Source organism: Phragmites australis, chromosome 10 (genome assembly GCF_958298935.1).
Source record: "Phragmites australis chromosome 10, lpPhrAust1.1, whole genome shotgun sequence".
Classification (NCBI taxonomy): Eukaryota; Viridiplantae; Streptophyta; class Magnoliopsida; order Poales; family Poaceae; genus Phragmites; species Phragmites australis.
Window position 1 is genome coordinate 4,435,738 of NC_084930.1, and position 16,692 is coordinate 4,452,429.

Sequence of the window (16,692 nt, forward strand, 5' to 3'; positions counted from 1 at the left end):
TGTTAGCGGAGACAAGTTCACTGTTGGGTCCCTATTCCCCGCGTGGGGATGGGGATGAGAATGGGGAGAAAATAGTCCCCACGAGTAGGAGCGGGAACGGAGACGGAGAATTTTCCTTCATTCAGGGGAGGATGAGGAACCATTCCCCACCAAGAAATTTTTTGTTAACATCCTTGTCCATCCGCACGTTGATGCAAGCAGGCAGCCATATTTCCTGGTAGACGACTTGAAAATATCCTTGCCTAAGGTTCACTACCAGTGTTGGGGAACCAGCTTCTCCAACTTTGCTAAGAAAGTCAGAAGTAAACAGTAATTTGTAATAGTGTGAATAGTAATTTACAGTGAAAAATTGTAGCACGAGTACCGTTCCTGATATTACTGTGCTGATTCTACTGTACCATGAGTACTGTAGCGGTACTATGGCGCTAAATCTGAATAGTCCATTTTCAATCCAGCGGATCACAACGGGGCAAAATCACGGTACTATTCGCCCCTAACTTTGCTTAGCAATTTGAACGGTTCAAAACACAGAGATATCCGGCCATACCTATGCGAAAAGGATAAATCCATGATATGCAACTGAATAATTAGTTAATTCCTAATATGTCATTTATGGTGATTTTAGACATGTGGATCTAACTGTTCAAGTCTATATGGGAACATGAGAAATTATTCAGCGGAAAATCATGGAATTTTCCACGAAAGGTTAAATCAACAACATCCTGAGGTAAAAAATGACTTGCTTCATGTCTTATTTTATGCTGGTTAGCTAGGTGCCGGATTACTTCTAGAATTTTGAAAGTTGAGGATACGATCATTTTGTTGATTTTGCGTTACACTCAAGCTCTGAAATATATTCAAAATTGAACCTTGAACATGACTTTCTTTTCTTTTCTTTTCTCTCTCTCTATTCTTTTCTTTTTCATCTCTGCTCATGCTGCTGTGAATTGGCGTTCCGCTTTTATTTTGTGTCACCGCAGACAACTCACCACAATTCTTGGTTACCAGATCCATAGTTTTTCTTAGGGATTTTGAAGACAAAAAAGATCTTTTTTTTTTCTTTTAGGAACGGATCTTTCAGATTTTAGGTACATGGCTGCATGTCAATCTGTAAAACTTTCGAATTCTTGCTGCTGAAGTTTTATTGTTGATCAAACATTGTCTACTTCTTAAGCGAAGTGAAGACACGACCGCACAATAAGAAGCATTGCCGAAGAGAGGGCTTCCACAGAAACGGAACTACTTGTTTATGTTCATATGATGTGTCAGAGTTACTTTTATGCTTGAACTGAAGTCAGATGACTTATCGAGAAATGATTAAAAGTTCGAGTAAAAAAAATAAAAATCACGGGGCAAAGCACAGAAATTAGCGTGAGGATGACGGAGTTTGGGGAGTTCGTGATCCTCTCACTTCGTGCTGTACGATAACAGGAGCTGGTGCGGCAAGCTGGCTATATGTTGTTTTGGAGTGTAGGTTGCAGGGTGAGCTTTGAGCTGTAGTTTGGGTTTGAAATTCAATGTTGCTTTATACAGACGGAGTTTCAGTTTTTTCCCCTTTATTTTTGTCTTTTTAACAGTTGTATTGGCTAGGTGTATCATCTTAACAGTGGGTTGCCGACGCTGGAACCAGTGCTATCCAAATTGATTGTGTCTAATGGACTGACATGAGGCCTAGTACTGTAGGTGTGACCTAGCCGTGACACATCTTAGCCGGGCTGAGTCGGGCCTAGGTGGACGCAACGACATGCCGTGCCAGGCATGGCAGGCGGAGGCATGTATGACATGGCCCGTTTAGAGCCGTTACGCACGCGATCGGCATGCTAGGCACGGGTAGCCTGGCTGGGCATGTGGAGGCCTAGCTGGGCACAGCCCGTTAACAGGTTAAAAGGGCTGTGTCCGGCTGTTTAACTCATTAACATGAAATTTTTGAAAATTCTAGCCATTTTTTTACTGTTTGGGTTCAAAAAAATTAAAAAAGTATCATTTTTCACCTATAAATAAAACATTATCCTATCCTCCCATTCCACACCAACAATAAGATTTACTATCTTGTTTCCTACTCTCATTCTTCTCTCAAAGTTTTTGAGAAATTATGATAATTTGTCAAAATTAATTTGAATTATTGCCAAAAATTAAGAAATTTAGTATCGTCATCCTGCTGTTTTGAAGAAATCTTAGTGTTTTTTTCATAGATGTTCTTTCTATTTTCGTCCATTCTTTATAATGTTATTATTTCTCTTTTCTAACTCCGAATATTTGATTTTTTTTAAGTGCCATTCAATATTGATCATGTATGGTGATTATGATGATACATACATTGATTATGATTTTTTTTTCTTTAAGAACTCGCAGGGGACTACGATCCCTTTGATAGCAATACTGCAGGTGAATAAGGACCCGGTGGTGAACCTCCAACTGCTTCACATGCACTAGCACCTCAATCGTCAGGCTCTACAAGTGCACACACATCAGCAAGCACTAGCTCCAAAAGATCAAGAGGCACTACTTCCGAAGTTTGGTAAGACTTCAAAAGGATCTACAAAGAGGAAGATAGGATAAGTGCCAGGTATGCTAGGTGTTATATTTGCAAAAGTGAATTATCTACAGAGTCCTCATGTGGAATGGGACACTTGAAGAGGCACACCGTAACTTGCAAGCGAAAGAGTGGAGCAATAATAAAGTAGATGGTGCTACAGTACAACCCCGACAGTTTTATTCATCATTAGGAGTATGACTCCAACAATGCTTAAAAAGAGCTATACCACTTCATTGCAAGAGTTGATCTACCACTTAACATCGGTGAGTCTGTTGCATTTTAAGATTACATTAAGTAAGCTCATAATCCTATATTCACGTATGTTTCTAGACAGACAACCTATAGGGATATGGTAAAATATTATAATATGTGTCGTAGCAAACTTAAAGAAATATTAAAACATGTACATTTTAGTTACGTTGACTGCGGACATAGGGTAAAAGAGGATTATTTTAGTGTAGTTTCTCATTTTGTTAATAATGATTGAAAACTAGAAAAGAGAATAATAGATTTTCGGTTGATTGACAGCGCACATAGCGGTAAAAATATTGCTAAAAATATCTTTAGTATTTGAAAACTTTAGGCTCACAAATAATCTTAAGTATTTGAAGACAGACAACATGAGACCTGGACTCCCTCGTGGATGAAATTATTGTATAAGCAGATTTTTTTATTTTCTTAGACTTAGGCCGTGCAAGATTTTTTTGCTATTTACGAGGAAAAAGCTCCTATTTTAACAAATCACACGTAGAGATATTTCAAATACACAAAAAGTTACTGGTATTTCATAACTAATAGATTGAGCAGACGCTCGTAAACCGCATGAAGAATCTAAAGTGTGGTAGAAAAAATTATATGTAGTTCTTTCTATCACACTCTAGAGGACGAATATGAAACCCTAGAAGACAAATATGAGATCCTAGAAGACGAATATAGGACTTTAGAGAAATACTCAGAGGAAGAATACGGAAACCCAGAGAACGAATATAAGACCCAAGAGGAACTCTAGAGAAAGACTCGGAAGAAGAATATGGAAGCCTTAAAGATGGAATATCCCATTGTATTCCAAAAGCTCGCAACATTGATCCCGATAAGCCCCAATTGACAACTTCTTCTCCTCTAATAAAATTGGCTCCTTCAAATAAACGTTCGTTACATTTCTTTATGTTATTTGTACCCATCACCGGTTTATGGATGACCCTTCAGTGGAGTTATTACGTGGAAGTGCTAGTATGGGCCAATCCACTTTGACTATCTCTAAAGACAGGATGCCCTAACCATCCAACAGCTATTCCATCCCCATTGTCTATTGAGCCTGTTCTGAATAATCCCTAGTACATATGTTCCTCCTCATGTCAACATAAGTATTTTATTATTTAAGGGGAATTATACTTACTTGTTTTCTAGTACAAGTCGCTACTGGTTTTAGTATATGCTCTACTTTCTTCCTATTTTGATTCTCATAAAGTGTCATTCCTTCCTACAGCTAATGGGCAAAATCATTATTTTGAATATAGACTTTTGTTTACCGAGGGTTCGAATCCCTCTCTTTTCGTTTCTCTTAATTCATCAATGTTACCGATCACAATGTATCAAATCAAATAACAATTTATTTCAGTAATAATATCCTGAATATGTTGCCCCCCTAGGACTGCTTCAAGCTATAGCAGATGTAACTAAGCTACTTTTTAAAGAGGATATCCTCCCATCCCGAGCAGAAATTCCTTTATTGAGCATTGGACCCTCTATAGCAGTCATATCTATTTTATTAAGTTTTTTAGTTATCCCTTTGAGATATCGTTTTGTTTTAGTTGATCTTAGTATTGGCGTTTTTTTTATGGATTGCCATTTCAAGTATTGCTTCTATTGGTCTTCTTATGGTAGGATATAGCTCAAATAATAAATATTATTTTTCAGGCGGTCTACGAGCGGCTGCTCAATCTATTAGTTATGAAATACCATTAACTTTTTGTGTACTAGCAATATCTCTACTTGTGATTTGTTAAAATACGAATTTTAGAAAGAAAAAAATAAGAATTTTCTTCTTTTTTATTAACATTAAGAAAAAGAATATAACTAAAATAGAATTGGCAATATAATTTTTATGCACTTTTGAAATGAAAAAGGGCTACTTAGAAAAAAAATACTAGAATTTTTCCCGAAGCATTTAATGGTATTTGAGACCAAAAAAAAAAAAAGATGAGCTGTCAAAAAAAAAATAACTGAGGTAGTCCTTAGCTTATAAAAAAAAGTAACAAAAGGAAGAAAAAATCTCTCTATTCCTCACTTTTGCACAAGCTTTTAAGAACAAAGTTGGAGTAGGCCCAGAACTTTGTTGCACCTCAATTTCCCATGCCGGATCAGGTTCTTCCCTTATCTTTTTAAGCCATCTGTAATTGTCAGCCTGTTAGGTCATGTGGCCAGGTACTTAGGGCTCGTTTGGCAGGGTTATAGATTCTTTCAGAAACGTTTCGTTTTCATATTCTCTCTGGAAACGTTTCTCTGGTGAATCACCCTCAATTTTCTGAAAACGTTTGGCAGGGATTTTGGATTCGGATTCTTAAAGAAAAATGACCTGAGTGATTCTCGAAACGGGTGAAACATCATTTTATGTGATTCTCCTCGTAGTGCTAAAAATGAGAAACGTTTTAGGTGATTTAAGATGAAACGTTTCACGTTTTGTTGCATTTAACAGGGATTCTGGAGAATCACCAGAGAATTTGAAACGTTTCTTGTAACCAAACGAGACCTTAGTTCTGTTAACTGCTGTAATTTCTAAAAGCATCCTTGTGAACTCTGATACGACGGAATATCACTGATCAACTGTCATGCACAATAATAATAGAACTCCAAACAATGAAAAAGTTGGAGATCCAATTTCTTTTTTTGAGACAACGGAGATCCAATTTCTCAGCGTCCACACCATGAGACCAAAGTTTTATAAACTGGATCCAAATTACTTGGGCCTTAAAGCCCAAAGAACATGTCACTGAGACCCAATCACTCCAAGAAATCAAGGATTATTATCATAAAACGCTTTCAACGAGGCCCAATCTGTGAAGAGTCATTAGCGGGGACCGTGACAACGCCGACTTTAGGCCCTCCACCCCTACGAGGAACTTTTTTTATTATTATTACTAGGCGAGCGTCCCTGTGTTGTAATAGAAATAAAAGCCATACACAACGAAATATCAAAGTTACGAGTCAAATTGGCAAACGCTGTGAACCATAAGAAATTTATATGAAATAAAATTGTTGAGTACTCGTGCGTTGCAACAAAAACCAAAAAATTATACCAAATAAAGTTTTTTTCTTTCAACAAACATCTCTCCTGATCAGACATACAAGCGGACCACGTGTTTTTGTGTCACGGTCACGTATAGATCGTGTTCTATTTTGCGTGAAAAAGCTATTAGAGTTGCCAGCTATTTTAGCAAGTGTGCGTGGGGCCTGTGAATATGGTGCATAAGTGTTTGTTCATGTGCAGAGGTGAGCAGGCCGTGATAGAGTCAGACGGCTGGTGTTGTCCTAGGTCGATTCAGCTGCTATATGCACGAGCCCAAGCGAGACTACGCTGGAGGGCGGTAAGGTCGAGCGACCTAGGCGCCTAAAGCAACCCATGCGACTCAGGCACCTCTGTGCGGCTTGAGGTGTGCCGCGGAGAGGGACATCCCAAACAGATAAGGGGCGCGGTGGCCCAACGAGGCAAGGGTTCCCGTGGCTTGGCTCAGTGGGGTGGCCCCTGGTGCAAGAGCCCAGGTGGGCGTGCTCAAGCTGTGCAGGACGGTGTTACGCGACCCATATGGCTCGAGTGGTAGGACGTCAAGCCTGTTGATAACAGAGTAGTAGATATTTTAAATAAAAAATCTCTACTATATAAAATATAAGTTGTTTATCGCGTCACCTCTTTTTTTACTCTTCTTATATCTAATAAAAATCTTTAAAATCTAAATAATTTACCTACTTTTATCATCCAAACTTATCCTCTCTGTTTCGTTACTAACTATGAATATAAGATCTATTTTACTAATAAAAATAAATAAAAAAAATTAGGAGAGAAATTAGCGAATAATCTTCTCTTCTTTTTTGAATTCCATCTGAAATCAAATTACGGCATCGTTCACGATATATTCATTCGACAACATTCTCATGTCGTATTCACATCTATATATCTTAAGTTTATACTGTTAAACGTCTAATATTAATATTTTTATTGCAATACACGCACACTTAGCTAATTATTAATATATACATCCGTTTTTGAAAAATTTCAAATGCAGGGACCTCGCCACTACAGTAGACGTGTATATTTACAATTTTTATTTAAAAAATATAAAAAATCCAGCTACGAGGTGAGCCGTGCACCACAAACGCGGTATGGCTCGCCGACTCTGCCGGCTCCCTCGCCTGTTCCCCCTCGTCGCCTCCGCTTCCGCCGCCAAGCCCCACCCCCACCTTCACCCCCTCGCCGTAAACCCTAATCCCGCGCCTCTGCTCCCTTCCTTCTCGCAGCCGCCGCCTTCGCTTCCCGCTCTCACTCGCCTCTTCTCCTCCTCTGCGGGTACCCCTCCTCTCCCCCCTCCATGCCTCCCCCTTTTCCGCTTTTTGCGTGGTTCTTGGGCTCGACAGTTTCTTGGTTCTTGGCAGGTGGTTCCAGCATGGTGGTCATCGGATCGGCGGACTCCTTCACCAGCGTCCTCTCCAAGGTGCAAGGTGCGACGCCGATCCCGCCGCCTCTCCCGTTCCGGTTCTGCTAAGTCTCGGCAGTTTTGGTATTTGGTGGTGAATTGGATGCAAAGTTTCGTTCTCATGTTATGCCTATGGTGGCTGCTGGTTTTGCAGATGAGAAGCTACCGGCTGTGTTCTACTACACCGCGGTGTGGTGCGGGCCGTGTAAGTGCTGCGTCATGCGGATGCCTGCGGTGCCAAAGATAGGGTTTCATTGACTGGGTGTTGCAATTTTGTTGTGTTGCATTGTAGGTAGGGCGATTGCACCTGTGATATCAAAGCTGAGCAGCCAGTATCCTAATATTCCCTTGTATAAAGTTGACATTGACATGGTAAGTACCTGAATCCAGGTTTTGCTGCTACAATGTGTTACAAAAGTGCTGGTTGAGTATTCACTGTTTGGATCATATTGGAAAGTTGCTCAAGAATACTAGTGTCCTTAGTTGCAATTATCTGGTTATCTTAGTCCTTAGCCCATTGCGTCATTGCCATTTGTGTTTATTCTACAAGTTTGAAGAACTCTGCTGCTTTGACGTAAGGATAGTCTGGCTTGTTTATTGTTTAGGATTGTGCTATAACCAGTGACTAGTAGTAAAAGACATAGGCTTTATCCATCCACATCAGATTCACTTTCTACTACCTTTGTAGCATTGTGACTATACAAATTTAAGGGAAACTTGTGTACAAGCTGACTTTTGTTTGTTTCCTCAATGCCACTATGAAAGTTGCTTAGAAACCAGGCTGCTCTGGAAATTCATCTACAATATTTACTTCAGTAATGTGAATGTTCAAGCAGCATCCCATTGGAAATAAGTGGGAGTGAGGGCCATATCATGGTATCTAGATGACAAACTTTTCCAAGTGGGAGTGTAAGTCTTGTGTTATCGTGTTATCTAGAGATGGCAATTCTGTTCATTGCGTTTTGGACTAGAAAAATGTTTTTAAAGTGGCTGTTTCTTGGAACATTTCCCATCCAAAAGAATATTCTGTAACACATTTGGAAACCTGAGTCGTGCTGGTTTCCAGGAATGGGAGAACTCGTTAGTTTAGAGTATAAAGTTTTATGGCGGCTTACAGGTTGGTAACTTAAAATGTCGGTAATGTGTGATTGTTGTTATTTACAATAGTGTTTGGTTCAATTTTGTGCCCAATGTTTTGGGATTATGTGTATGTTTGTTTATATCACTCTGTGATCATAAAACCTATTTAACTTCATACCAGTCCTCTTGTTTAACTTGTTCTTTTTCTTTCCTGGCTTGGCTTTGCAGGAAGGACTAGGAAGCAAACTGGGTGATCTCAAAATATTCTCCGTGGTAAGTTTTAATTTGTGAAAGTATAATTCAAGGCGTATTGTAATCATTCTTATCTTATTTGTTGTGCAACTTGCTGCCAACATCTTCATCGATCTATATCGATGCACCTTTGCAATGACTCATAAGACATAGTTTTATAGGATTTTTGTCCCTGAGACACTGATAAAGCATGATTTGGTCCACACCACACTGCACTCCTCGTTTTTGTCCCAGTCGCACCACAAAAATATGGCTTGGTCCACAACATACCGTCCGGATTAAAATAATCTTTTCTAGCCTGAGAGGAGAGAGGGGGGTGGTGAAAGGACGCTTCTGTCCTTGGCCTCCCACCTCACTCATTTCCCCTCTCTCATCAGCATCTTCGGAGGGGAGAGGGGTGCCGCAAAGGGGCGAAACCAGAGGGAGTGAGCCGGGGAAGGTGGTTGGCGGAGATGGGGCTCACTGGAAGAGCGAGAGGGCGTGGAAAGCCGGCTGGGGTGGAGGGATCTCTGATGGCGGCTTGTGGTGTGAGCTGCGTGCGACACGGTGGAGCTGCGAGTCGGGAGCCCGCATGACGGCGGAAGGACGCGCGGGTGCGGCCAGGATGATGCGCGCACGGGCAGCGGAGGGCATGTCGGCGTGGGCCAGTGGCGCGACGAGTACGGCGGCGGCGCGATGCATGCAGCACGCTCGTCGGCAGCACACATGCGAGTGGCAGCTGCACGCGAGTGATGTCCTGGCGCTGTGGAGGGTTCGGCTCGCCAACATCGCGATGTTTATGCTGCTCGCGCCCAGGGAGATCCATGAGGGCCAACTCTGCTTGCGTCTAGGGAGATCCATGAGGGCCAACTCCGCCACACGCGGACGACGTATGGGCGTGGGCAAGTGGCGGAGGAGCTCGTCGCGATGCTCCTCGGAAAGCCAGAGGGAGTGAGCCAGAGGAAGAAGAAAGACAGGGGCAACAAAGTCTTTTCACTCACCCTCTCTCTCCTAAATGATTATTTTATACGGTGCGGTGTCCTGCAGACCAAACCACAAAATTGTAGTATCCATCGGGCAAAATCGACGAGTGAAGTGTCCCAGGGACTAAACCACGCTTTATTAGTGTCCTAGACACAAAAATCTCTAGTTTTATTGATTGCTGTCGCATCTATGGTTCATAGTGCTTAAAACATTATACTCCCTCCAATCCCAAATATAAGTCCATTAAGACATCAACACAATCTCTAATATGACACTTTGACTAATAATATCGATAAAATATATTATTTTAATTAGAAAGAGTTATATATTATGAATGCATTTTTCATGATGAATCTAGTAACACCAACCTTATGTTGTCAATCTATATGATTTTTTAGCTATTAATGGTCAAAAATTAAAAAAGTTTGACTTAGGACAAACCTAAATGGACTTGTATTTGGGATCAGAGGGGGTAGATGGCAGGGGCATGTGGAGCATCCATTTTTGCCAGCATGTTTGTGTATCTTATGTAAAAATATTTCTTGAGCCCTCAATACTAATCCATATTGCAAATATTTGACTCATGCTGGATATTGACTCTTCCACAGCCTACGTTCCATTTCTATCACAAAGGTCAGAAGACTAGTGAGATAGTGGGTGCTGATGTGAAAAAACTTGAAGCTGCCATGGAAAATCTCCACAAGTAAGTTCTTTGATTCACTACCTTCGTTTTGTTGGATGCTTTAAAAACACAGTACGCTGCTGCTTGAATAATTTTATGTGCAGTTAACATCAAAACAAAAGAAACCTGCCCAAGCTAAATTTAATTTTGTAACTATGAACAAACAGAACACCTGGTTTTTAGCTCTTTACCTTTTGCAATGCTCCTGAAACTGAAATCATACATTGGTTGTACAGGCAGCAGTAGAAGTTTCAGAGAAGAGCTTAACCTGGAGGGACTCGTTTTCCTTCATGTACGCTTTTAGGCTTCGTAAATCTTCCACCCCTGGAAAGCGCCTACACGACTTCCTGAAATTCTTTCCTGAGCTCAACAAAAAATAGCTTCCTATTATCTTGTGTTTTAGTGCAAAATCAGTCCATGTGAAGATGTCGTGATGCTTGTGGTTCCTATCGACGCGTTTGAAATTGGGTCTTCAGCAATGGACAACTTTGTCCAGATATTTCTCATGTTTGGATTGAGAGAGAAATGGGGCACAAATAAAGCGGGCCTTGATTTATGCTCTTTTCTAACTATCTTTCTTAAGCAGTACAGATTTTCGTGCATAGTGTTTGCTTGAGAAGTGGTTATGTCTGGCAGGATCGCGCAATGATTTTGTGCAATGTGTTGCCGTCACCTGACGGTTTAAACGAGGCAAACGGTCGTGGTAGGCCTGGTTGGGCTGGACCTGTACGAATTCTGGGCGTTTGACACACTCACAGCTCAGCCCTTTCCGGGAGAAAGAGGGGCAGGACTAGGCCCTGTTTGGAAACGAGTGAATGGAAAAAAAAAGACCCTGTTTGGAACAAAACTAACATGGAAGATATATTTCCCCTTGGGAGGATCTATCCCCTGCCTGATTTAGAATTTATAATTCATTCTGCAACCAGCATCCTTTGCTCATACGGTTTTCTGTATACCGCGTCTTAGTTTTCTCCAGCAGTGAGATACCCCAGTCCGCCGTCTGCACCTGACAGTATGATGCGTTCCATGGTGTACACGACCATACCAGTAGTTTGGACTGGCAGTTCGCATCGAAATTTCTACGGTCGTCTCCAAGCAGCGCACGCTCTTTGCTCTATTCGGATGACGTGGTTACTCTCGTTTGGATCGCTGTTAATCTGTAGCACAAGTACTGGGCACAGCGACCCGTCCACAGCAACAAAGCAGCAGTGGATGCTTTTGCTGATGTAGATGGCGAGCGCAAGGTACGCAACATAGACCGTTGCCAAATTTACCCATCCGATCGACCCTGTGTTCTGCTCTCTGTACCAAATTTACCCATCCGATCGACCCTGTGCTCTGCTCTCTGTACCGAGACGATAAAAGCCATCTCCTGCCACCACACATGCATGCCGTTCCTGCAGCGCCACGAGCAGCGCAGGCTCCCCTGCTCCCACACCCCACTGACGCCGGAGAACAGCTGATGCGACTGCATGCACCGGTCATTCGATCATGGGACACTGCGCCCACCCACTGGCAGTTGACTGACGAGCTGGAGAGAGAAGGAGAACCGACGAGCTGTGGCAAGGGCTGGCTGTCCCCCAAGCTTTGGCAGCGCGGAGCGTGTCTCCCGTCGAAGTGGCAGCGGCAGCCGACAGCGAGCGGTGGAGGCGGACGTCGGTAAAGCCGGTGCCGTAGTGGTGGCGGCACGTGAGGTACTGGTTGCTGTTGCCGATAAAAAGTAGAACACAGTAAAGATAGATAGAAATAAATTTTTATATTGATTTAATGAATTGTTTATATATATATATATATATATATATATGATGATGATGATGAAGAAGTGTCGTTGGAAAGACATGCCTATTTTTAATGGACGTAATGAAAGGTTTTAAAGTTTCTTCACAAAGGATATGTCCCTTTGGTAAAAACACATATTTGCTAATAACTGTAATCAAATTCTAACACTTCGCGTTGATCAATTGTCTTTTGTAAACTTTTCGTTGAAAACTCCTCTAAAATCCTGTAGGAAAAATGAGGAGAAAATAATATGTTAATATACCATTAAACTTCTTTAAAACTCAGTGGGAAAATGTAAGAAACAAATGATATCACATATATCAGTTATTGTCTCATTGTAAGCTCATATGAGAAACTTACATTGAAAAAACTCATGGTGAGCTTAGTGAACAATAGCTATGATCTACGGTTCATATTAAAATATATGAAAACCCTCTTGGAAAAATAGGAGGAATAATAGTGATATACCGTTAAAACTCCTTTAAAATCCAATTGAAAAATAAGGAAAAAATGGTACATCATATATTGATTATTATCTATTTGTAAACTCATATAGAAAACCTTTAAAAGGAAAAACCCATAAACGAGTTTAGAGAATAATAGATATGTCTTTGATACCTCATTTAAAAACCCTAAAAAAAAGATATGACATATGATCATGTATAGAAATTGTCTCATTAAAAACCTTATATAAGAAACCGTATAGGAAAAACTCATAAAAGAAAATAGTGCAATATAATGTGAACATATTATTTATCAGGGATTAACTCCCTTTGAACCTTGTAAATCTCGTAGTCACCGCATATCAATTCTATGAATATATTTTGTAATGTGGAAATTGATAAGGACTTCGTGACAAAATCAGCGAGGTTATCAAATGATTTTGTTTGCAAGATTTCTATCTCCCCATTATGAGGATAGAATAAATTAGGGACAATATGTTTGGTTATATTGTTCTTTATGTAACATGTTTGTATTTGAGAAATGCATGTAGAAATATTTTCATAGATAATTATTGGTGATTCAATAGAACCAATACCACATGATTATTATATGTGGTTGATTATTCTGTGAAATCATACACATGTATGCGATATTTTAGAATGATAGGTGAAAGTATCACTTGAAATATGTTTTGATGACTCCTATAAGAAATCTAAATCACCATGAAATCAGTCTGTGATCTAGTGTTATAGGGATCAGTTATATAGCCAGTATACAGATATCACACTATGGTTGTATCTTGATTTTTCTGATAGAAAAATCTAGATCTTTGATGCCATAAAAATATCTTTGGATATCCTCTTTGACTCCCATCTAATGGTTTTGTTGGAGTTATGCTCTTTAAGCTAGCAAGTTATCTGCAAATGCAATATCAGACATGTTGCGATTTGCAAGATACATTAGCGCTTTGATGATATTAAGATATAGAACTTTAGGTTCAATATCTTTTCATCATCAATCCAAAGTATGAATGGATCTTGATTCATATTTAGGGATTGAATGACCATAAGTGTTTTGATGTATATGAGTGTCAAATATCATTTGGATATTGGTGGACTGATGGATAAATATTCATGAAAGAATGTGCTCAAGTTGTAAACTTAACTGAAATTTGGTTTTAACTAAATCATTCATATCAAATTCCATTATAAGATAATTATAAACTTTGTCGTGTGTGGTTTAGAGATAATACAAAATTCAATTGGCTGAGGCAACCCTTTGGTATGACCAAGTTGAGTGCTGAAGCACTCTGCCTTGGACTTTTGGTCAGGATCCAATTAAAGGTATATGGCCATTTTGAGGAGAAATATATGTCGACAATTTGTTGTCTTTAATATTGATTGATTTATGGAATCAATATAGTTTGTATAAATATTATTCTATTTAACTCCGTGTATTTTCCAAAATAATAGAGTTAGGGTGTTCTCATGACCCAGCGTCTGAATTTATGTACACATTTGTGCTAGTCATTTGGATGACAAACTCCATAGACGTTTAGATAGTGAATATACATAAGGTGTCTATCAACTTGTGTTGATTTGCATTTACTATCTTGCAGGAGATTCTTATGTTTTCGTGATAGTTTGCAAGAAGCTTTATCCTTTGTGATCGTACTTCTTCCCCTCTTATTTTGATTTGGGAGTTGAGTGATTTTGTTTGGTATCTTCACTCTTTCTGGCACATTCCTAATAGAAATATAGGATATTGTGATACCTTTGTGTTCAGTAAATGCATCTGATAAGTTATTTGCAATATGTTATAATTTTTTAATTATCTGAACTTGAAGTTCAGATTCTTTGAGTACGTGGATCTGAGAATTGAATGTGAACGTATGTGACATTCTCTTATGAGTTCTGGTATTCTTTATGATATTAATCTCCCCCTAATACTAAGAATTGTCTTCAAAATATTATGAGTATACGGGTAATAATAAATATGTCCCATTTGATAGACTCAATGTATTATATGATTGATAGATAATTATACCTAATATAGATCTTCAATGCCCTTTGTTGTATGTTGTACGGTGGTGATATCAGTACATGCAGAACATAACAGATTCCCAGATGGAAAATACTTGGTTGAGACCAAATTTTCACGTAGTAACTGTAACGGAGGGAGTCGTATGATTGCAGTTGCATGAATTTGATTTAATGACGCGGTGTGTAAAACCATATGTCACCAGCAAGATATTGACAAATTACAATTCTATGATTGATCATACAAATGATTTGATTCTCTTAATGAGAGATTAAGCTAGACCATTATGAATGTGCACATAGAGTACTTAATGTAGTAATGCCTAAAGCTAAATAATAATTGAATGCATGTTAAGGAACGACATTATCCATATGAATGGATTTGCTCTAATTATAATTATTTGATCAATGAGTTTGACATTATAGAGTAACTAGATGATCCATAAAATTACCGAATAGATTTACATGTATGTTCTTAATATGTTCAAGAAATTAGGTGCCACATTATGAATTATAGGTAAGGCCTTAAAATTAATTTCCCTATGACATATGCGGTGCAAAAAATATGAAGATTTTAGAAATATTATGACCAATAGAACTGTTGATAATTTTTCTTGTCATCTCTAGCGTAGAGTGATCAAGACAATCATGACAAGTCTTGATTTGATCAAGATAGAAAAAATATTTGGTACACAATATATGGTACGGGATTTGGTATATGTATAGTATAATCCAGATGGTATATAGAGAAGCTTGCCAGATACGATAATTAAGAGGAGAAATTTCTCTTTTGTTGTTAGCATAGACTTCAATATGAAAACCATTCTAGCGAATATCTCTATAACTTAATAAGGTACGGGTTGAATCAAACACTATGGAGCATTATCGATTGTGATTTAAGCACCCCATAGGGAGAATGATTATGGCACAACCAGTGCCAACGATCATAATATTGCGTCCAATGAACTCTTAACGAACATAATAGATAGAAATAAACTCTTGTATTGATTCAATAAATTATTTATATTTATATACATATATACACGTGTGTATATATATATACACGTGTGTATATATATATACACGTGTGTGTATATATATATATACACGTGTGTATATATATATATGTATATATGGTACGGGATTTGGTATATGTATAGTATAATCCAGATGGTACGGGATTTGGTACGGGATTTGGTATATGTATAGTATACATGTATATATATATATATATATATATATATATATATATATATATATATATATATATATATATATATATATATATATATATATATATATATATATATGATGAAGATGTGTCATTTAAGAGACATATCTCTCTAATGAACGTAATGCAAAGGTTTGAAGTCTCTTCGCCAAAAGATATATCCATTCGATAAAGACATCTATTTACTAATTAATCACTAACTGCAATTAAATTCTAACCATCGCTATGCATGGTGGCACTCGTCGGGCCCAGTTCAGCGTGGCGCCACGAGGCTTCCCTGTACGCGGGCCCCTAGCAACAGATTGGACCCCACCCATTGGTCTCTTTCGGAGCCCACCGTACGGACGACGGAGTGGGCGGGGCTGGGCGAGGCGACCGGCCCACACGCCCCCCACGCAAGTCACATCCTGGAACCCTATCGGGACACATGGGCGCTCACATGGCGACCGCGCGCAGCATGGCCCGCTCTCAGGGGATGTGCAACGGGCAACGGCCCGCGCTATTGCATTTTCTCGCCTCCCCGGCGCCAGCGGCGATGGTAGGATCTCGTACGACGTGTGAGTTTCCTCCGCAAATTGCGGTGCTCCTCCATTATCGAATCCAGTCATGAATAGTTCAGTTCAAAATCCTTTTTTGAACATGAATAGAACTTCCTAATCTAGTTTGTCAGATGCGGACGATGGCTTCTTCATGATGGAGCGGGATTAGGGAACAAACTTATGCTTCTTCGTGGAAGATTAATGTTAGCGGAGAGGCGACAGGACGCATATGGGATCCAAACCTTTTTATCCTGTTAGCATCTGACCCCAGTCAAACGGGTGCCAAACTGAAGCCACTGCAGTCAAGTGTGTGCCGAGTTTGGAATCGGTGAGCGACATGACGGATAGATGGATGTGATAACCGTGGGCTGTCCTGGCCCAGAGGTCCCAGCACCAGGCAAACGCACGACGAGCTATCGCTTGTCTTGAACGATCATTGCATGCGTAGTGCTTTGATCT

At 39.7% G+C, this 16,692-nt stretch overlaps 1 protein-coding gene across 1 annotated transcript; it reads left to right on the forward strand.

The window, feature by feature from the left end:
- Window positions 1-6,884: 6,884 nt before the first annotated feature.
- On the forward strand, window positions 6,885-10,770 carry LOC133883519 (thioredoxin O, mitochondrial-like). Its single transcript, XM_062322866.1, has 7 exons — window positions 6,885-7,097; window positions 7,184-7,249; window positions 7,379-7,429; window positions 7,517-7,596; window positions 8,533-8,577; window positions 10,128-10,222; window positions 10,438-10,770. The coding sequence occupies exons 1-7, from the start codon at window positions 6,914-6,916 to the stop codon at window positions 10,445-10,447; spliced, it is 531 nt and encodes a 176-aa protein (XP_062178850.1). The 5' UTR covers window positions 6,885-6,913; the 3' UTR covers window positions 10,448-10,770.
- Window positions 10,771-16,692: the final 5,922 nt, after the last annotated feature.

What these genes read in the sequence shown, in the direction of transcription:
- LOC133883519 (XM_062322866.1), top strand. Translation starts at nt 6,914, where the DNA reads ATGGCTCGCCGACTCTGCCGGCTCCCTCGCCTGTTCCCCCTCGTCGCC. An exon ending in CGTCCTCTCCAAGGTGCAAG is followed by an intron (nt 7,250 to 7,378) that starts GTGCGACGCCGA and finishes CTGGTTTTGCAG; the next exon opens with ATGAGAAGCTACCGGCTGTG. An exon ending in CGCGGTGTGGTGCGGGCCGT is followed by an intron (nt 7,430 to 7,516) that starts GTAAGTGCTGCG and finishes GTTGCATTGTAG; the next exon opens with GTAGGGCGATTGCACCTGTG.